Source organism: Salvelinus namaycush, chromosome 3, assembly GCF_016432855.1.
Source record: "Salvelinus namaycush isolate Seneca chromosome 3, SaNama_1.0, whole genome shotgun sequence".
Taxonomy (NCBI): Eukaryota; Metazoa; Chordata; class Actinopteri; order Salmoniformes; family Salmonidae; genus Salvelinus; species Salvelinus namaycush.
This window is the reverse complement of record NC_052309.1, coordinates 90,125,691-90,148,190: the sequence shown is the minus strand read 5'-3', so window position 1 is coordinate 90,148,190 and position 22,500 is coordinate 90,125,691. Positions and strand designations below refer to the sequence as shown.

The following is a 22,500-nucleotide window of genomic DNA, read 5'->3' as shown; positions in this document are numbered from 1 at the left end:
TGGGGGGGAGAGGGGGCGAAGGAGAGAGAAAAAGGGGGGAGAGAAAGGGAGAGAGAGTGAGAGTGAAATACAGACAGACAGAGACAGGGTGAAAAGAGAGAGAGAGAGATAAAGAAGAAGAGAGAGAGAGAGGGCGAGAGAGAGAGAGCGGGCGAGAGAGAGAGAGAGAGCGGGCGAGAGAGAGAGAAAGAGAGAGAGAGAGAGACACAGAGAGAGAGAGAGACAGAGAGAGAGACACATAGAGAGAGACACAGAGAGAGAGACACAGAGAGAGAGAGAGACACAGAGAGAGAGAGAGAGAGAGAGAGAGAGAGAGAGAGAGAGAGAGAGAGAGAGAGAGAGAGAGGAAAGAGGGAGAGAGAGAGGAAAGAGGGAGAGAGAGAGAGACACAGAGAGAGAGTGATTGTATGTGTGATGTTCACGTTAAATTGAGAGTTGTTCAGGTAAATGTGAGACCAAGTTTAGTGGATAAGAGCGAGGACAAGAGAAGAGAAACAGAGAGGATACATCCTCCATGAAAGAAGTATGAGAGGGAGAAAGAGAGGAGGAGAAGAGGTCTTACCTCTTTGTTGACAAAGCAGTATAAGATAGCTACCAGCAGACCCTGTAGAAACACCAAGTTCTGAGTCAACACACACAACCATTATCATATGTGACACATTCAGTGTATTCGGAAAGTATTGACCACTTAACTTTTTCTACATTTCTGTTACTTTACAGCCTTATTCTAAAGTTGATTTAAAATCAAATTAAACATCTCATCAATCGACACACAAAACCCCATAATGACAAAGCAAAAACAGGTTTTTAGAAATGTTTACAAATAAGAAAAATAAGAAACTGAAATATGACATTTACATAACTATTCAGACTCTTTCGCTATGAGACTAGAAATTGAGCTCAGGTGCATCCTGTTTCCATTGATCATCCTTGAGATGTTTCTACAACTTGATTGGAGTCCACCTGTGGTATATTTAATTGAATGGACATGATTTGGAAAGGCACACACCTGTCTATATACAGCTGACAGTGTATGTCAGAGAAAAAAACCAAGCCATGAGGTCAAAGGAGCCCGTGGAGCTCCAAGACAGGATTTTGTCGAGGCACAAATCTGGGGAAGGGAACCAAGAAAATGTCTGCAGCAATGAATGTCCCCAGAAACACAGTGGCCTCCATCACTCTTAAACGGAAGACGCTTGGAACCATCAAGACTCTTCCAAGAGCTGGCCGCCCGGCCAAACTGAGCAATCGGGGAAGAAGGGCCTTGGTCAGGGAGGTCACCAAGAACCCGATGGTCACTTTGACAGAGCTTCAGAGTTCCTCTATGGTGATGGGAGAACCTTCTAGAAGGAAAACAATCTTTGCAGCACCACCAATCAGGCCTTTATGTTAGAGTGGCCAGACTGAAGTCACTCCTCAGTGAAAGGCACATGACAGCCCGCTTCAAGTTTGCCCAAAGGCACCTAAAGGACTCTCTGGTCTGATGAAACCAAGATTAAACTCCTTGGCCTGAATGCCAAGCGTCACGTCTGGAGGAAACTTGGCACCATCCCTACGGTCTCTCTCTCTCTCTCTCTCTCTATCTTTCTCTGTGTTTTTCTTTAGATGTACAGGACTGTTAGAGTCACTGTTCATTTTCCCTCAGTCTCTCTCACTGAGTCTCTCTCTCTGAGTCTCTCTCTCTCTCTCAGTCTCTCTCACTGAGTCTCTCTCTCCCTCAGTCTCTCTCACTGAGTCTCTCTCTCTCTCTGTTTCTCTCAGATGTAGAAGGGTGTTAGTGTCACTGTCACAACTCAATACTGGACACAGGCTACTACTGTGTGATCTCTGACTGAGACTTGAGTACGGCTCCAGAGAATACAGAATCCTTCTTACTTTCAGACAGGATACTCTCTGTATGTACACGTTACACAAATTCATTTACCTTCACAATGTAACAGAGGAGGGAAAGCTGTGTTCTGTGTCTCAGGCTGTATAGTCGTGGCCAAAAGTTTGGAGAATGGCACAAATATTAATTTCCACAAAGTTTGCTGCTTCAGTGTCTTTAGATATTTTTGTCAGATGTTACTATGGAATAGTGAAGTATAATTACAAGCATTTCATAAGTGTCAAAGGCTTTTAATGACAATTACATGAAGTTGATGCAAAGAATCAATATTTGCAGTGTTGACCCTTCTTTTTCAAGACCTCTGCAATCCGCCCTGGCATGCTGTCAATTAACTTCTGGGCCACATCCTGACTGATGGCAGCCCATTCTTGCATAATCAATGCTTGGAGTTTGTCAGAATTTGTGGGTTTTTGTTTGTCCACCCGCCTCTTGAGGATTGACCACAAGTTCTCAATGGGATTAAGGTCTGGGGAGTTTCCTGGCCATGGACCCAAAATATACATGTTTTGTTCCCCGAGCCACTTAGTTATCACTTTTGCCTTATGGCAAGGTGCTCCATCATGCTGGAAAAGGCATTGTTCATCACCAAACTGTTCCTGGATGGTTGGAAGAAGGATGTGTTGGTACCACTCTTTATTCATGGCTGTGTTCTTAGGAAAAATTGTGAGTGAGCCCACTCCCTTGGCTGAGAAGCAACCCCACACATGAATGGTCTCAGGATGCTTTACTCTTGGCATTACACAGGACTGATGGTAGCGCTCACCTTGTCTTCTCCGGACGAGCTTTTTTCCAGATGCCTCAAACAATCGGAATGGGGATTCATCAGAGAAAATGACTTTACCCCAGTCCTCAGCAGTCCAATCACTGTACCTTTTGCAGAATATCAGTCTGTCCCTGATGTTTTTCCTGGAGAGAAGTGGCTTCTTTGCTGCCCTTCTTGACACCAGGTCATCCTCCAAAAGTCTTCGCCTCACTGTGCGTGCAGATGCACTCACACCTGCCTGCTGCCATTCCTGAGCAAGCTCTGTACTGGTGGTGCCCCGATCCCGCAGCTGAATCAACTTTAGGAGACGGTCTTGGTGCTTGCTGAACTTTCTTGGGCGCCCTGAAGCCTTCTTCACAACAATTGAACCGCTCTCCTTGAAGTTCTTGATGATCCGATAAATGGTTGATTTAGGTGCAATCTTACTGGCAGCAATATCCTTGCCTGTGAAGCCCTTTTTGTGCAAAGCAATGATGACGGCACGTGTTTCCTTGCAGGTAACCATGGTTGACAGAGGAAGAACAATGTTTCCAATGAAGCTTCCAGTCTGTTATTCGAACTCAATCTGCATGACAGAGTGATCTCCAGCCTTGTCCTCGTCAACACTCACACCTGTGTTAACGAGAGAATCACTGACATGATGTCAGCTGGTCCTTTTGTGGCAGGGCTGAAATGCAGTGGAAATGTTTTTTGGGGATTCAGTTCATTTGCATGACAAAGAGGGATCACCTGATCACTCTTCATAACATTCTGGAGTATATGCAAATTTCCATCATACATACTGAGGCAGCCGACTTTGTGAAAATTTATATTTGTGTCATAAACTTTTGGCCACGACTGCACATGATGAAAGGCAGTTTAGGTCTTGTCTGTAGCTAAAGGGGTCTTGTCTGTAGCATAGAGCTGTCTGGGTGGTAAAGGGGTCTTGTCTGTAGCATAGAGCTGGGTGGTAAAGGGGTCTTGTCTGTAGCATAGAGCTGTCTGGGTGGCTAAAGGGGTCTTGTCTGTAGCATAGAGCTGTCTGGGTGGTAAAGGGGTCTTGTCTGTAGCATAGAGCTGTCTGGGTGGCTAAAGGGGTCTTGTCTGTAGCATAGAGCTGTCTGGGTGGCTAAAGGGGTCTTGTCTGTAGCATAGAGCTGTCTGGGTGGCTAAAGGGGTCTTGTCTGTAGCATAGAGCTGTCTGGGTGGCTAAAGGGGTCTTGTCTGTGGCATAGCGCTGTCTGGGTGGTAAAGGGGTCTTGTCTGTAACATAGAGCTGTCTGGGTGGCTAAAGGGGTCTTGTCTGTAGCATAGAGCTGTCTGGGTGGTAAAGGGGTCTTGTCTGTAGCATAGAGCTGTCTGGGTGGCTAAAGGGGTCTTGTCTGTAGCATAGAGCTGTCTGGGTGGCTAAATGGGTCTTGTCTGTAGCATAGAGCTGTCTGGGTGGCTAAATGGGTCTTGTCTGTAGCATAGAGCTGTCTGGGTGGCTAAAGGGGTCTTGTCTGTAGCATAGAGCTGTATGGGTGGTAAAGGGGTCTTGTCTGTAGCATAGAGCTGTCTGGGTGGCTAAAGGGGTCTTGTCTGTAGCATAGAGCTGTCTGGGTGGCTAAAGGGGTCTTGTCTGTAGCATAGAGCTGTCTGGGTGGCTAAAGGGGTCTTGTCTGTAGCATAGAGCTGTCTGGGTGGCTAAAGGGGTCTTGTCTGTAGCATAGAGCTGTCTGGGTGGCTAAAGGGGTCTTGTCTGTAGCATAGAGCTGTCTGGGTGGCTAAAGGGGTCTTGTCTGTAGCATAGAGCTGTCTGGGTGGTAAAGGGGTCTTGTCTGTAGCATAGAGCTGGGTGGTAAAGGGGTCTTGTCTGTAGCATAGAGCTGTCTGGGTGGCTAAAGGGGTCTTGTCTGTAGCATAGAGCTGTCTAGGTGGTAAAGGGGTCTTGTCTGTAGCATAGAGCTGTCTGGGTGGCTAAAGGGGTCTTGTCTGTAGCATAGAGCTGTCTGGGTGGCTAAATGAGTCTTGTCTGTAGCATAGAGCTGTCTGGGTGGTAAAGGGGTCTTGTCTGTAGCATAGAGCTGTCTGGGTGGCTAAAGGGGTCTTGTCTGTAGCATAGAGCTGTCTGGGTGGCTAAATGGGTCTTGTCTGTAGCATAGAGCTGTCTGGGTGGCTAAAGGGGTCTTGTCTGTAGCATAGAGCTGTCTGGGTGGTAAAGGGGTCTTGTCTGTAACATAGAGCTGTCTGGGTGGCTAAAGGGGTCTTGTCTGTAGCATAGAGCTGTCTGGGTGGCTAAAGGGGTCTTGTCTGTAGCATAGAGCTGTCTGGGTGGCTAAAGGGGTCTTGTCTGTAGCATAGAGCTGTCTGGGTGGCTAAAGGGGTCTTGTCTGTAGCATAGAGCTGTCTGGGTGGCTAAAGGGGTCTTGTCTGTAGCATAGAGCTGTCTGGGTGGCTAAAGGGGTCTTGTCTGTAGCATAGAGCTGTCTGGGTGGTAAATGGGTCTTGTCTGTAACATAGAGCTGTCTGGGTGGCTAAAGGGGTCTTGTCTGTAGCATAGAGCTGTCTGGGTGGCTAAAGGGGTCTTGTCTGTAGCATAGAGCTGTCTGGGTGGCTAAAGGGGTCTTGTCTGTAGCATAGAGCTGTCTGGGTGGCTAAAGGGGTCTTGTCTGTAGCATAGAGCTGTCTGGGTGGCTAAAGGGGTCTTGTCTGTAGCATAGAGCTGTCTGGGTGGCTAAAGGGGTCTTGTCTGTAGCATAGAGCTGTCTGGGTGGCTAAAGGGGTCTTGTCTGTAGCATAGAGCTGTCTGGGTGGCTAAAGGGGTCTTGTCTGTAGCATAGAGCTGTCTGGGTGGCTAAAGGGGTCTTGTCTGTAGCATAGAGCTGTCTGGGTGGCTAAAGGGGTCTTGTCTGTAGCATAGAGCTGTCTGGGTGGCTAAAGGGGTCTTGTCTGTAGCATAGAGCTGTCTTGGTAGAGCTGTTGTTGGAATGCACAGATTGATGTACGAGACTCTGACTGACTCAACTGTTCTCTCTCTCTCTGTTACACTATCTTTGTTGCTTTCTCTCCAGCTCTCTCACTCTCTCTTTCTGGGTCTTACTCTCTTTGAGTATCATGTTTCTGTCTCTGTGTCGCTCTCTCTCCCCCTTCTCTCCACCTCCAACACCCCCCCCCCCTCTCTCTCTCTCGCTCTCTCCCTCAAATCCCTCTCTGTCTCTCTCTCTCCCCGCTCCCATAATAACATGGAACACCCTTTGGATGGAGAGAAGACTGATAGAGAAGACTGAGAGAGAAGACTGAAAGAGAAGACTGAGAGAAAAGGCTGAGAGAAGACAGAGAGAAGACTGATAGAGAAGACTGAGAGAGAAGACTGAGAGAGAAGACTGAGAGAAGACTGAGAGAAGACAGAGAAGACTGAGAGAAGACTGAGAGAGAAGACTGAGAGAGAAGACTGAGAGAGAAGACTGAGAGAAGACTGAGAGAGAAGACTGAGAGAGAAGACTGAGAGAGAAGACTGAGAGAAGACTGAGAGAGAAGACTGAGAGAAGACTGAGAGAGAAGACTGAGAGAGAAGACTGAGAGAGAAGACTGAGAGAAGACTGAGAGAGAAGACTGAGAGAGAAGACTGAGAGAGAAGACTGAGAGAGAAGACAGAGAGAGAAGACAGAGAGAGAAGACTGAGAGAAGACTGAGAGAAGACTGAGAGAAGACAGAGAGAAGACTGAGAGAAGACTGAGTAATTCACTGAATAAGAAGGGCATGTGGTGCTCAAAGACTCTAAATGTAAACTCTGTCACTCTCATGATCACTCTTGGGCCGCATCCCAAACAGCACCCTATTCATTAGTGCACTAGTTTGACCAGAGGCCATATGGGGAGAGGTTAGTAGTGGGAGTAGTGCACTATATTGGGAATAGGGCTCTGGTCTAAAGTAGTGCACTATATAGGGAATAGGGTGCCAACTGGGATATATAGCCAGGCCTGACGTCATCAACATACCAAGGGTAGCTAGCTACTACCACATTGGGTTGGGAGATGAAGAATTCATAATGCAACGCCTTCTGAATGAAGAGAGTAGACCGAATCACTCAGAGTAGAAGAACCGAATCACTCAGAGTAGAAGAACCGAATCACTCAGAGTAGAAGAACCGAATCACTCAGAGTAGAAGAACCGAATCACTCAGAGTAGAAGAACCGAATTACTCAGAGTAGAAGGACCGAATCACTCAGAGTAGAAGAACCGAATCACTCAGAGTAGAAGAACCGAATCACTCAGAGTAGAAGAACCGAATCACTCAGAGTAGAAGGACCGAATCACTCAGAGTAGAAGAACCGAATCACTCAGAGTAGAAGAACCGAATCACTCAGAGTAGAAGAACCGAATTACTCAGAGTAGAAGAACCGAATTACTCAGAGTAGAAGGACCGAATCACTCAGAGTAGAAGGACCGAATCACTCAGAGTAGAAGAACCGAATCACCCAGAGTAGAAGAACCGAATCACTCAGAGTAGAAGAACCGAATCACTCAGAGTAGAAGAACCGAATTACTCAGAGTAGAAGGACCGAATCACTCAGAGTAGAAGAACCGAATTACTCAGAGTAGAAGGACCGAATCACTCAGAGTAGAAGGACCGAATCACTCAGAGTAGAAGAACCGAATCACTCAGAGTAGAAGAACCGAATCACTCAGAGTAGAAGGACTGAATCACTCAGTGTAGAAGAACTGAATCACTCAGGGTAGAAGGACTGAATTACTCAGGGTAGAAGGGCCGACCGAATCACTCAGAGTAGAAGGACTGAGTCACTCAGAGAAGGCATGTAGTGCTTCAAGATTCATAATGACATGGTGCCACACACACACACACACACACACACACACACACACACACACACACACACACACACACACACACACACACACACACACACACACACACACACACACACACACACACACACACACACACACACACACACACACACACACACACACAGAGAGACTCTAAATGACTCTGAGACTAGAGGCAGTCGTTCACAGAAGGCATTCAAGCTACTGAGGGTAATTCACATCCACACAGAAGACATTCAGGCTGCAGAGGGTAATTAACATCCACACAGAAGACATTCAGGCTACTGAGGGTACTTCACATCCACACAGAAGACATTCAGGCTACTGAGGGTAATTCACATCCACACAGAAGACATTCAGGCTACTGAGGGTAATTCACATCCACACAGAAGACATTCAGGCTACTGAGGGTAATTCACATCCACACAGAAGACATTCAGGCTACTGAGGGTAATTCACATCCACACAGAAGACATTCAGGCTACTGAGGGTAATTCACAAACACACAGAAGACATGCAGGCTACTGAGGGTAATTCACAAACACACAGAAGACATTCAGGCTACTGAGGGTAATTCACATCCACACAGAAGACATTCAGGCTACTGAGGGTAATTCACATCCACACAGAAGACATTCAGGCTACTGAGGGTAATTCACAAACACACAGAAGACATTCAGGCTACTGAGGGTAATTCACATCCACACAGAAGACATTCATGCTACTGAGGGTAATTCACATCCACACAGAAGACATTCAGGCTACTGAGGGTAATTCACATCCACACAGAAGACATTCAGGCTACTGAGGGTACTTCACATCCACACAGAAGACATTCAGGCTACTGAGGGTAATTCACATCCACACAGAAGACATTCAGGCTACTGAGGGTAATTCACATCCACACAGAAGACATTCAGGCTACTGAGGGTAATTCACATCCACACAGAAGACATTCAGGCTACTGAGGGTAATTCACATCCACACAGAAGACATTCAGGCTACTGAGGGTAATTCACAAACACACAGAAGACATGCAGGCTACTGAGGGTAATTCACAAACACACAGAAGACATTCAGGCTACTGAGGGTAATTCACATCCACACAGAAGACATTCAGGCTACTGAGGGTAATTCACATCCACACAGAAGACATTCAGGCTACTGAGGGTAATTCACAAACACACAGAAGACATTCAGGCTACTGAGGGTAATTCACATCCACACAGAAGACATTCATGCTACTGAGGGTAATTCACATCCACACAGAAGACATTCAGGCTACTGAGGGTAATTCACATCCACACAAAAGGCATTCAGGCTACTGAGGGTAATTCACAAACACACTGAAGACATTCAGGCTACTGAGGGTAATTCACATCCACACAGAAGACATTCAGGCTACTGAGGGTAATTCACATCCACACAGAAGACATGCAGGCTACTGAGGGTAATTCACATCCACACAGAAGACATTCAGGCTACTGAGGATAATTCACATCCACACAGAAGGCATTCAGGCTACTGAGGGTAATTCACATCCACACAGAAGGCATTCAGGCTACTGAGGGTAATTCACATCCACACAGAAGACATTCAAGCTACTGAGGGTAATTCACATCCACACAGAAGACATTCAGGCTACTGAGGGTAATTCACATCCACACAGAAGACATTCAAGCTACTGAGGGTAATTCACATCCACACATAAGACATTCAGGCTACTGAGGGTAATTCACATCCACACAGAAGACATTCAGGCTACTGAGGGTAATTCACATCCACACAGAAGACATTCAGGCTACTGAGGGTAATTCACATCCACACAGAAGACATTCAGGCTACTGAGGGTAATTCACATCCACACAGAAGACATTCAGGCTACTGAGGGTAATTCACATCCACACAGAAGACATTCAAGCTACTGAGGGTAATTCACATCCACACAGAAGACATTCAGGCTACTGAGGGTAATTCACATCCACACAGAAGACATTCAAGCTACTGAGGGTAATTCACATCCACACAGAAGACATTCAAGCTACTGAGGGTAATTCACATCCACACAGAAGACATTCAGGCTACTGAGGGTAATTCACATCCACACAGAAGGCATTCAGGCTACTGAGGGTAATTCACATCCACACAGAAGACATTCAAGCTACTGAGGGTAATTCACATCCACACAGAAGACATTCAGGCTACTGAGGGTAATTCACATCCACACAGAAGACATTCAAGCTACTGAGGGTAATTCACATCCACACAGAAGACATTCAGGCTACTGAGGGTAATTCACATCCACACAGAAGACATTCAGGCTACTGAGGGTAATTCACATCCACACAGAAGACATTCAAGCTACTGAGGGTAATTCACATCCACACAGAAGACATTCAGGCTACTGAGGGTAATTCACATCCACACAGAAGACATTCAGGCTACTGAGGGTAATTCACATCCACACAGAAGACATTCAGGCTACTGAGGGTAATTCACATCCACACAGAAGACATTCGGGCTACTGAGGGTAATTCACATCCACACAGAAGACATTCAGGCTACTGAGGGTAATTCACATCCACACAGAAGACATTCAGGCTACTGAGGGTAATTCACATCCACACAGAAGACATTCAGGCTACTGAGGGTAATTCACATCCACACAGAAGACATTCAGGCTACTGAGGGTAATTCACATCCACACAGAAGACATTCAGGCTACTGAGGGTAATTCACATCCACACAGAAGACATTCAAGCTACTGAGGGTAATTCACATCCACACAGAAGACATTCAGGCTACTGAGGGGAATTCACATCCACACAGAAGACATTCAAGCTACTGAGGGTAATTCACATCCACACAGAAGACATTCAAGCTACTGAGGGTAATTCACATCCACACAGAAGACATTCAGGCTACTGAGGGTAATTCACATCCACACAGAAGGCATTCAAGCTACTGAGGGTAATTCACATCCACACAGAAGACATTCAAGCTACTGAGGGTAATTCACATCCACACAGAAGACATTCAGGCTACTGAGGGTAATTCACATCCACACAGAAGACATTCAAGCTACTGAGGGTAATTCACATCCACACAGAAGACATTCAGGCTACTGAGGGTAATTCACATCCACACAGAAGACTAATTCACATCCACACAGAAGACATTCAAGCTACTGAGGGTAATTCACATCCACACAGAAGACATTCAGGCTACTGAGGGTAATTCACATCCACACAGAAGACATTCAGGCTACTGAGGGTAATTCACATCCACACAGAAGTCATTCAGGCTACTGAGGGTAATTCACATCCACACAGAAGACATTCAGGCTACTGAGGGTAATTCACATCCACACAGAAGACATTCAGGCTACTGAGGGTAATGCACATCCACACAGAAGACATTCAAGCTACTGAGGGTAATTCACATCCACACAGAAGACATTCAGGCTACTGAGGGTAATTCACATCCACACAGAAGACATTCAGGCTACTGAGGGTAATTCACATCCACACAGAAGGCATTCAAGCTACTGAGGGTAATTCACATCCACACAGAAGACATTCAGGCTACTGAGGGTAATTCACATCCACACAGAAGACATTCAGGCTACTGAGGGTAATTCACATCCACACAGAAGACATTCAGGCTACTGAGGGTAATTCACATCCACACAGAAGACATTCAGGCTACTGAGGATAATTCACATCCACACAGAAGACATTCGGGCTACTGAGGGTAATTCACATCCACACAGAAGGCATTCGGGCTACTGAGGGTAATTCACATCCACACAGAAGACATTCAGGCTACTGAGGGTAATTCACATCCACACAGAAGACATTCAGGCTACTGAGGGTAATTCACATCCACACAGAAGACATTCAGGCTACTGAGGGTAATTCACATCCACACAGAAGACATTCAGGCTACTGAGGGTAATTCACATCCACACAGAAGGCATTCAGGCTACTGAGGGTAATTCACATCCACACAGAAGGCATTCAGGCTACTGAGGGTAATTCACATCCACACAGAAGGCATTCAGGCTACTGAGGGTAATTCACATCCACACAGAAGGCATTCAGGCTACTGAGGGTAATTCACATCCACACAGAAGACATTCAGGCTACTGAGGGTAATTCACATCCACACAGAAGACATTCAGGCTACTGAGGGTAATTCACATCCACACAGAAGGCATTCAAGCTACTGAGGGTAATTCACATCCACACAGAAGACATTCAGGCTACTGAGGGTAATTCACATCCACACAGAAGACATTCAGGCTACTGAGGGTAATTCACATCCACACAGAAGACATTCAGGCTACTGAGGGTAATTCACATCCACACAGAAGACATTCAGGCTACTGAGGATAATTCACATCCACACAGAAGACATTCGGGCTACTGAGGGTAATTCACATCCACACAGAAGGCATTCGGGCTACTGAGGGTAATTCACATCCACACAGAAGACATTCAGGCTACTGAGGGTAATTCACATCCACACAGAAGACATTCAGGCTACTGAGGGTAATTCACATCCACACAGAAGACATTCAGGCTACTGAGGGTAATTCACATCCACACAGAAGACATTCAGGCTACTGAGGGTAATTCACATCCACACAGAAGACATTCAGGCTACTGAGGGTAATTCACATCCACACAGAAGACATTCAGGCTACTGAGGGTAATTCACATCCACACAGAAGACATTCAGGCTACTGAGGGTAATTCACAAACACACAGAAGGCATTCAGGCTACTGAGGGTAATTCACATCCACACAGAAGACATTCAGGCTACTGAGGGGAATTCACATCCACACAGAAGACATTCAGGCTACTGAGGGGAATTCACATCCACACAGAAGACATTCAAGCTACTGAGGGTAATTCACATCCACACAGAGGGCAGCAGCTGTTGATATTAGATTGTTGTTTGAGTCAAAGTTATTCTGTCCATGTGGTTATGAACCAGCTTGTGGATCTGCCCTCTTTTATAACTCAGTTTGAATAGTTACTGGACAAACGTTTCTAGATTTATCTTACGGTCAACACATCAAACTCCGTCCATGAGAGCAGGTCACGTACTGCTTGTGAATGCAGTATGTATGGGTAATGAATGTGTTATGAGGTCTCTATATTTAGTTACCCTTTAAGTGTGTGTGTGTGTGTGTGTGTGTGTGTGTGTGTGTGTGTGTGTGTGTGTGTGTGTGTGTGTGTGTGTGTGTGTGTGTGTGTGTGTGTGTGTGTGTGTGTGCATCTGTGTGTGTGTGTGTGTGTGTGTCTGACCTGGAAGGAGGTGAAGAAGAGGTCGATGAAGAGTTTGGTGAGACGCAGCGCGATGGTGGCCTCGGTGGACTCATCCGTCACGAAGACATGTGTGTGTGTGTGTGTGTGTGTGTGTGTGCGTGCGTGCGTGCGTGCGTGCGTCTGTGTGTGTGTGTGTGTGTGTGTGTGTCTGACCTGGAAGGAGGTGAAGAAGAGGTCGATGAAGAGTTTGGTGAGACGCAGGGCGATGGTGGCCTCGGTGGACTCATCTGTCACGAAGACAAACACCACCAAGTGGATCCCTAGTAGAGGGATCAGGGTTAGGGTAGACTTAGCCAACCTGGGAGAGAGAGAAAGAGAGGGGAGGGAGAGAGGGTAGGGAGAGAGGGGAGGGAGAGAGAGGGGAGGGAGAGAGAGGGGAGAGAGGAGGGAGAGAGAGAGAGAGGGGAGAGAATAGAGGGACAGAGGGGAGGGAGAGAGGGGAGAGAGGGGAGGGAGAGAGGGGAGAGAGGAGGGAGAGAGGGAGAGGGGAGGGAGAGGGGAGGAAGAGGGAGAGAGAGGGGAGAGGGGAGGAAGAGGAGAGGGAGAGAGAGGGGAGGGAGAGAGAGAGGGACAGGGGGAGGGAGAGAGAGAGGGGAGAGGGGAGGAAGAGGGGAGGGAGAGAGAGGGGATGGAGAGAGAGAGGGAGAGGGGGAGGGAGAGAGAGAGGGGAGAGGGAGAGAGTGAGAGGGAGAGCGGAGGAAGAGGGGGGAGGGTGTTAGGGAGAGCGGAGGAGAGGGAGGGAGGGAGAGAGAGGGAGGGAGAGAGGGGGGAGGGGGAAGGAGGGAGAGAGAGGAAGATAGCAGGGGAGAGAGGGAGAGAGAGCTGAGATTAGGTTGATGATATAAACAGAGGAAAGGGTTTTCATTGTGAAAGAAAGAAAGAAAGAGCTCACCGGAACTTGTAGTCGGAGTATCTCATCTGGTGAGCCCTCAGTTTGGACACCAGGATCTTTATTATGTGGATGAAGATCAGGAAGTTAATCTGTAAAGAACAGGAAGTCAAAAACAAGTGACAACTTGTCAACATGCAGAACAGAACAGTGGTGGGTTTGCAAAGAGCTCCGTAGCACTGCATTCTTAGAAAAAAAATTACTTTAAAAGGGTTCTTCTTCCGTCCCCATAGCAGAACCCGTTTGAAGAACCATTTTTGGTTCCAGGTAGAACCCCTTTGAGTTCCATGTAGAACCCTTTCCACAGAATGTTGTACATGGAACCCAAAAGGGTTCTACCTGGAACCAAAAAGGGTTCAACCTGTCACCAAAAAGGGCTATCCTATGGGCACAGCCGAAGAACCAATTGGCCCAGCATCGTCCGGGTTACGGTTTGGCCGGGGTAGGCCGTCATTGTAAATAAGAATTTGTTCTTAACTGACTTGCCTTGTTAATTAAAGGTTAAATAAAATAAAATAAATCCCAAACTATCTTAGGGCGGGAATCAAACCGCGCTTTGTTGGCTATGCACCTTTTAAAGGCAAAGCTTCCACGATTGCGGAGACTGAAACGCTGCATATGTCGGCTCAGTAGGAAATGAACTTTAAATGTCAAACGCACTATAACACTGATTTACCGCTAACGGGATTGAATCCAGACCGTAGCCTGGTTACAGACATGTAGGGCTGCAGTCTAGTCAACTCATATGCTCCTTGTCATGGCTAACATGTTTAAATAGGAGTTGGCACGACAGTCCAAACAGATCTAGGACCGTCAGGCTAGCATGTTTAAATAGGAGTTGGCACGACAGTCCAAACAGATCTAGGACCGTCAGGCTAGCATGTTTAAATAGGAGTTGGCACGACAGTCCAAACAGATCTAGGACCGCCAGGCTAGCATGTTTAAATAGGAGTTGGCAAGACAGTCCAAACAGATCTAGGACCGCCAGGCTAGCATGTTGAGAGCTACGTGAACAGATACAACTATGTCCACTGACGTTGACTCAAAGGAGTGTCCTAAACCAAACAGACCGGGATAAAGAGGTGAGGGAGTGGCGCTGTGTTGTCATGGGCTACGTGAAACAGCAAAGCAGGAACTGACCTCACCACCTCTGTCTCTGTGAAAACTCAAACACAGGAATTCCTGTAAGGTACAGGAACTACAGCCACTTAGGAAGAGGATTGATGTTAGGAAAGTATGTCGACTCAACTCGGGGTGTCTGTGTATTTTATTTAACCTTTATTTAACAAGGCAAGTCAGTTAAGAACAAATTCTTATTTTCAATGACGGCCTATTCCGGCTAAACCCAGACGACGGTAGGCCAATTTGGCACCGCCCTATGGGACTCCCAATCACCACCGGTTGTGATACATCCTGGAATCGAACCAGTGCCTGTAGTGACCCCTCTAGCACTGAGATCCAGTGCCTTAGACCGCTGCGCCACTCGGGGCGCACACAGGCGGTGTTCCAAATAACACAATGTTCCCTACACAGTGAACTACTTTTGATTAGGACCCAAAGCACTGTATAGTGCAGCCTTTCTTAAAGTATGGGTCACGACGTGTCAGAGTAAATGTAGAATTATTTCATTAATTACTGGAATTGAGTTGGCCAAGTGCATCTGTGCTCCCTGTTTAGTGCGCTCTCTGCTTAGCAGCGGTCTCTGTTTAGTGCGCTCTCTGCTTAGCAGCGGTCTCTGTTTAGTGCGCTCTCTGCTTAGCAGCGGTCTCTGTTTAGTGTGCACTCTGCTTAGCAGCGGTCTCTGTATAGTGTGCCCTCTGCTTAGCAGCGGTCTCTGTTTAGTGCGCTCTCTGCTTAGCAGCGGTCTCTGTATAGTGTGCCCTCTGCTTAGCAGCGGTCTCTGTTTAGTGCGCTCTCTGCTTAGCAGCGGTCTCTGTTTAGTGCGCACTCTGCTTAGCAGCGGTCTCTGTTTAGTGCGCTCTCTGCTTAGCAGCGGTCTCTGTTTAGTGTGCACTCTGCTTAGCAGCGGTCTCTGTTTAGTGCGCTCTCTGCTTAGCAGCGGTCTCTGTTTAGTGCGCTCTCTGCTTAGCAGCGGTCTCTGTTTAGTGCGCTCTCTGCTTAGCAGCGGTCTCTGTTTAGTGCGCTCTCTGCTTAGCAGCGGTCTCTGTTTAGTGCGCTCTCTGCTTAGCAGCGGTCTCTGTTTAGTGCGCTCTCTGCTTAGCAGCGGTCTCTGTTTAGTGCGCTCTCTGCTTAGCAGCGGTCTCTGTTTAGTGCGCTCTCTGCTTAGCAGCGGTCTCTGTTTAGTGCGCTCTCTGCTTAGCAGCGGTCTCTGTTTAGTGCGCTCTCTGCTTAGCAGCGGTCTCTGTTTAGTGCGCTCTCTGCTTAGCAGCGGTCTCTGTTTAGTGCGCTCTCTGCTTAGCAGCGGTCTCTGTTTAGTGCGCTCTCTGCTTAGCAGCGGTCTCTGTTTAGTGCGCTCTCTGCTTAGCAGCGGTCTCTGTTTAGTGCGCTCTCTGCTTAGCAGCGGTCTCTGTTTAGTGCGCTCTCTGCTTAGCAGCGGTCTCTGTTTAGTGCGCTCTCTGCTTAGCAGCGGTCTCTGTTTAGTGCGCTCTCTGCTTAGCAGCGGTCTCTGTTTAGTGCGCTCTCTGCTTAGCAGCGGTCTCTGTATAGTGCGCTCTCTGCTTAGCAGCGGTCTCTGTTTAGTGCGCTCTCTGCTTAGCAGCGGTCTCTGTTTAGTGCGCACTCTGCTTAGCAGAAGTCTCTGTTTAGTGCGCACTCTGCTTAGCAGCGGTCTCTGTTTAGTGCGCACTCTGCTTAGCAGAAGTCTCTGTTTAGTGCGCACTCTGCTTAGCAGCGGTCTCTGTTTAGTGCGCACTCTGCTTAGCAGCGGTCTCTGTTTAGTGCGCTCTCTGCTTAGCAGCGGTCTCTGTTTAGTGCGCTCTCTGCTTAGCAGCGGTCTCTGTTTAGTGCGCTCTCTGCTTAGCAGCGGTCTCTGTTTAGTGCGCTCTCTGCTTAGCAGCGGTCTCTGTTTAGTGTGCACTCTGCTTAGCAGCGGTCTCTGTTTAGTGCGCTCTCTGCTTAGCAGCGGTCTCTGTTTAGTGTGCACTCTGCTTAGCAGCGGTCTCTGTATAGTGTGCCCTCTGCTTAGCAGCGGTCTCTGTTTAGTGCGCTCTCTGCTTAGCAGCGGTCTCTGTTTAGTGCGCTCTCTGCTTAGCAGCGGTCTCTGTTTAGTGCGCTCTCTGCTTAGCAGCGGTCTCTGTTTAGTGCGCTCTCTGCTTAGCAGCGGTCTCTGTTTAGTGCGCTCTCTGCTTAGCAGCGGTCTCTGTTTAGTGCGCTCTCTGCTTAGCAGCGGTCTCTGTTTAGTGCGCTCTCTGCTTAGCAGCGGTCTCTGTTTAGTGCGCTCTCTGCTTAGCAGCGGTCTCTGTTTAGTGCGCTCTCTGCTTAGCAGCGGTCTCTGTTTAGTGCGCTCTCTGCTTAGCAGCGGTCTCTGTTTAGTGCGCTCTCTGCTTAGCAGCGGTCTCTGTATAGTGCGCTCTCTGCTTAGCAGCGGTCTCTGTTTAGTGCGCTCTCTGCTTAGCAGCGGTCTCTGTTTAGTGCGCACTCTGCTTAGCAGCGGTCTCTGTTTAGTGCGCACTCTGCTTAGCAGCGGTCTCTGTTTAGTGCACACTCTGCTTAGCAGCGGTCTCTGTTTAGTGCGCTCTCTGCTTAGCAGCGGTCTCTGTTTAGTGCGCTCTCTGCTTAGCAGCGGTCTCTGTTTAGTGCGCACTCTGCTTAGCAGCGGTCTCTGTTTAGTGCACTCTCTGCTTAGCAGCGGTCTCTGTTTAGTGCGCTCTCTGCTTAGCAGCGGTCTCTGTTTAGTGCACTCTCTGCTTAGCAGCGGTCTCTGTTTAGTGCGCTCTCTGCTTAGCAGCGGTCTCGGTTTAGTGCGCTCTCTGCTTAGCAGGGGTCTCTGTTTAGTGTGCTCTCTGCTTAGCAGCGGTCTCTGTTTAGTGCGCTCTCTGCTTAGCAGCGGTCTCTGTTTAGTGCGCACTCTGCTTAGCAGCGGTCTCTGTTTAGTGTGCTCTCTGCTTAGCAGCGGTCTCTGCTCAGTTTGGCAGCTGTGGGAGTGTGAGAGGGAGATGCCCGTGTGCTTTGCGGTTTAGCAGATTTTTCCCCCTGCAGTTTTCATGAAGATCACTCCGCGACACACACGATGCAGCGCTGTTCAGCAGCAGATGATGTGCTGTCAGCCACTGACTTGTCATTCTCACTCGCCATCACTTACCGCTGTCATGAAATGGACTCATGCTAGACACAACTTCTGACTGAGCTCAATTGTCATGACATGAAACGCATATACAGTGATGAGTTTCTCTCTCTTTAAAACAAACTTATAACGAGGAGCGCCCACAATGTGTTTTGTGCGGGTAAGTGGTTAGTAATGAGTCTCTCATAACGAACGTCCTGACCAAACATCCACAGCATGATGGTAAACCCAGGAAGTTCTTTCAGAACAGGGCAGAATGCTTCAGGAAACAGTGCTTCGACAATGGAAAAGTAAGTCAGCTAGCAAGGCATTGTTATCATTATATAACAGGTGATGATAAGCAGAAATAAGGGCGTACTAACTAACTATCATAGTAGTTAGATGTGAGTTTCTCTTTCAAACAATCCCCTAGCCTTGTACACAGCTAATAGCTAACAATCCCCTGGCCTTGTACACAGCTAATAGCTAACAATCCCCTAGCCTTGTACACAGCTAATAGCTAACAATCCCCTAGCCTTGTACACAGCTAATAGCTAACAATCCCCTAGCCTTGTACACAGCTAATAGCAAACAATCCCCTAGCCTTGTACACAGCTAATAGCTAACAATCCCCTAGCCTTGTACACAGCTAATAGCTAACAATCCCCTAGCCTTGTACACAGCTAATAGCTAACATTCCCCTAGCCTTGTACACAGCTAATAGCTAACAATCCCCTAGCCTTGTACACAGCTAATAGCTAACAATCCCCTGGCCTTGTACACAGCTAATAGCTAACAATCCCCTAGCCTTGTACACAGCTAATAGCTAACATTCCCCTAGCCTTGTACACAGCTAAAGGCTAACGTTAGCCAAAGCAAGCTAGCTACTGATGCAACCCTAGTAACAGTACAGATGAAGATGAAATATGATCAGGACAACTGTACATCTTACTGTAGAAATGACCAGGCCTACTGTACATCTTACTGTAGAAATTATTGTTGAAATAGTCTAGGTTGGAACTGTTGCCGTTAAAATACAATCATTATTTGTATTCTTAACTTTCAACAATTATTTCTACAGTAAGATGTACAGTAGGCCTGATCATTTGTCATCTGTACTGTTACTTAGGGTTGCACTATCATAAACCCTGTGTGTGTGTTCTGTTATTTCATCTGTGTGATGTGATCAGTTTATTCCAGTTCAGAATGAAAATGATTTATTGTAATTTAGCAGCAACAGGTCCAACCTAGACAGATACGTGTGTTTTTAATGGGGGGAAATAAACATGAATATATATTTATATGAATATTTAATTTAATTGTTATTTGTTTTTGTCTATATTGCATTTGTTTTAAGCATATGTACCGATATTTCTGTATAGTTGCATATTTTCCAAAGTTTGGGTCCCAGTAATACACAGAGTTTCTAATTTGGGTCCCAGGCTGAAGACGTGTAATAACCCTGGTATAGTGGATGGGGTGCCCTTTGGGATTCAGCCCTGATGTGACGGTCGCCGTGACGAATCCCACTCTTATATAAACCCATGTTCTGACCTTTCCTTAACACTACGGTCCTGGCGGGGCAGCAGGGGGTAGAACTGGGTCAGGACTTCATCAAACTAAATACACCCAAACGGATATGGAAGAAAGATAGACTGTTGAATTCTGACATACTATAGCTGGTATGTTGACTTGGAGAGTCTGTCTGATATGACAACTGCCGTGACGAATCTCACTCTTATATAAAGCCAGCCCAGTGTCACGTTCGTCGTAACATTTAAGTGAGGAGGACCAAGGCGCAGCGTGATAGCAATACATCTTCTTTATTAATGAAGACGAAAACGAAACGAACACTATACAAACTAATCAAAACAACAAACCGACGAACGTGAAGCTATACAAACAATAAGTGCAGACACTGGCAACTTACACATAGACATAGACAATCACCCACAAACTACCTAATGACTATGGCTGCCTAAATATGGCTCCCAATCAGAGACAACGATAGACAGCTGTCTCTAATTGAGAACCAATCTAGGCAACCATAGACATACATACACCTAGACACTGCCCCATAAACATACAAAACCCCCTAGACAATACAAAACACATACATCCCCCATGTCACACCCTGGCCTAACTAAAATAATAAAGAAAACAAAGATAACTAAGGCCAGGGCGTGACACCCAGCCCTTCCAGGAGTAGGCTATTAATAACTCCAGGGTCACATTGGAGTGGTAGGGGGTCGAGAAGTGGCGTCGGGACATCAAAACCCAAACACCCCCATAAGATACGGAGAAGGAATGTCGACATGACTTACATTAGCTAGTATGGAGTCTGTCTGCCGGCATGACTTACATTAGCTAGTATGGAGTCTGTCTGCCGACATGACTTACATTAGCTAGTATGGAGTCTGTCTGCCGACATGACTTACATTAGCTAGTATGGAGTCTGTCTGCCGACATGACTTACATTAGCTAGTATGGAGTCTGTCTGATGACATGACTTACATTAGCTAGTATGGAGTCTGTCTGCCGACATGACTTACATTAGCTAGTATGGAGTCTGTCTGTCGACATGACTTACATTAGCTAGTATGGAGTCTGTCTGTCGACATGACTTACATTAACTAGTATGGAGTCTGTCTGCCGACATGACTTACATTAGCTAGTATGGAGTCTGTCTGCCGACATGACTAACATTAGCTAGTATGGAGTCTGTCTGATGACATGACTTACATTAGATAGTATGGAGTCTGTCTGCCGACATGACTTATATTAACTAGTATGGAGTCTGTCTGCCGACATGACTTACATTAGCTAGTATGGAGTCTGTCTGATGACATGACTTACATTAGATAGTATGGAGTCTGTCTGCCGACATGACTTATATTAACTAGTATGGAGTCTGTCTGCCGACATGACTTACATTAGCTAGTATGGAGTCTGTCTGCCGACATGACTAACATTAGCTAGTATGGAGTCTGTCTGCCGACATGACTTACATTAGCTAGTATGGAGTCTGTCTGCCGACATGACTTACATTAGCTAGTATGGAGTCTGTCTGCCGACATGACTTACATTAGCTAGTATGGAGTCTGTCTGCCGACATGACTTACATTAGCTAGTATGGAGTCTGTCTGCCGACAGAGTGGAGCAGGACATCAAATGAAAACACCCAAACGGAGACGTAGGAGGACAGATACGAATCAACTGTGTTTTGTATGCTTCATTTACCTGAATGAACAAACGGTTGTGTATATATACAGTATATATATATTGCTAGTTTCTGTGTGTTTCATGTAAGCCTTGTGGGTTTCCAACCTTACCTGCACACCTTTAAACGTTGTGTTGTTATGTAAACAAATACAACTAAACTAAAACTAAAAGTTGAATGCCAACATCACTCTAGTGTCTGAACGATGGTAGCCTATACAGTACATCATGTACTTCCAATGCCCGTTCACACTGTGTTCATGTATGATAGAGCAGGTACCTCAATATGGAATATTGTATGAATGGAAGGAGAAATGACACTGCCACATACAGTACCAGTCGTTTGGAAACACCTCATCATTCAAGGGTTTTTCTTCATTTTTTAAACTATTTTCTATTGTTATTTCATCGTTTTGATGTCTTCACTATTATTCAACAATGTAGAAAATAGTACAAATAAAGAGAAAGCCCTGGAATGAGTAGATGTTTCCAAACTGTTGACTGGGACTATAGATACATGTGTATGACAGCTGGGGTGAAAATGGTTAGGAAACGTAATCGTAAAGACAGCAGGAAAACAAAATTGTGCGCACGTGCACACGTACGTACGCACGCACGCACGCACGCACGCACGCACGCACGCACGCACGCACGCACGCACGCACGCACGCACGCACGCACGCACGCACACACGCACGCACACACACACACACACAGGTTTTAACTAGCCTGCACTTTAGCTGACATGACATGGTAAAGTGGAAAACATCCTCATCATTACTTATTCATTGAACGTGTCATCCTCCTCATCATCATCATTATCATGCTGTTGTACAGGGAGAGAGAGGGGGGGGGGCGAGGGAGAGAGAGGGGGGGGCGAGGGAGAGAGAGAGGGGGAGCGAGGGAGAAATGGTGAGAGAGAGTGCGAGAGGCAGAGAGAGGAGAGAGAGAGAAGGAGAGAGAGAGAGAAGGAGAGGGAGGAGAGATGAGAGAGAGATGTAAAGAGAGAGAGACCGGAGGAGCGAGGGAGAGATGGCGAGAGAGAGTGAGAGACAGAGAGAGAAGGAGAGGGAGAGAGAGAGAGAGTGAGAGACAGAGAGAGAAGGAGAGGGAGAGATGGAGAGAGAGAGAGTGAGAGACAGAGAGAGAAGGAGAGGGAGAGAGAGAGAGGGGAGAGATGGAGAGAGAGTGATGTAAAGAGAGAGAGAGATAAAGAGAGAGATATAGAGATCAAGTTGGAGGGAGGTCTTTAGAAAGAGACCAACCAAAAGGGTTCTTACCACAACTGCTAGCAGTATAGGTGACCGTATGATCCACCAGTACTGCATGTTGATATTCTGCTCCCAGCACCTGTCAAACAGAGGAACACAACA

The 22,500-nt window shown here is 46.9% G+C and overlaps 1 protein-coding gene across 3 annotated transcripts in view; it reads right to left on the bottom strand.

Moving 5' to 3' along the window:
* The window catches only part of LOC120042046 (glucagon receptor-like), a 41,648-nt gene that overhangs the window by 990 nt on the left and 18,158 nt on the right, over positions 1–22,500 (bottom strand). For all 3 annotated transcript variants that reach the window (XM_038986945.1, XM_038986954.1, XM_038986949.1), the window contains 4 exons: positions 22,408–22,477; positions 13,690–13,778; positions 12,951–13,095; positions 563–604 (listed from right to left, as the gene is read on the bottom strand). In XM_038986945.1, the coding sequence (XP_038842873.1) occupies positions 563–604; positions 12,951–13,095; positions 13,690–13,778; positions 22,408–22,477 (346 nt within the window). The remainder of the gene's footprint in view (positions 1–562; positions 605–12,950; positions 13,096–13,689; positions 13,779–22,407; positions 22,478–22,500) is intronic.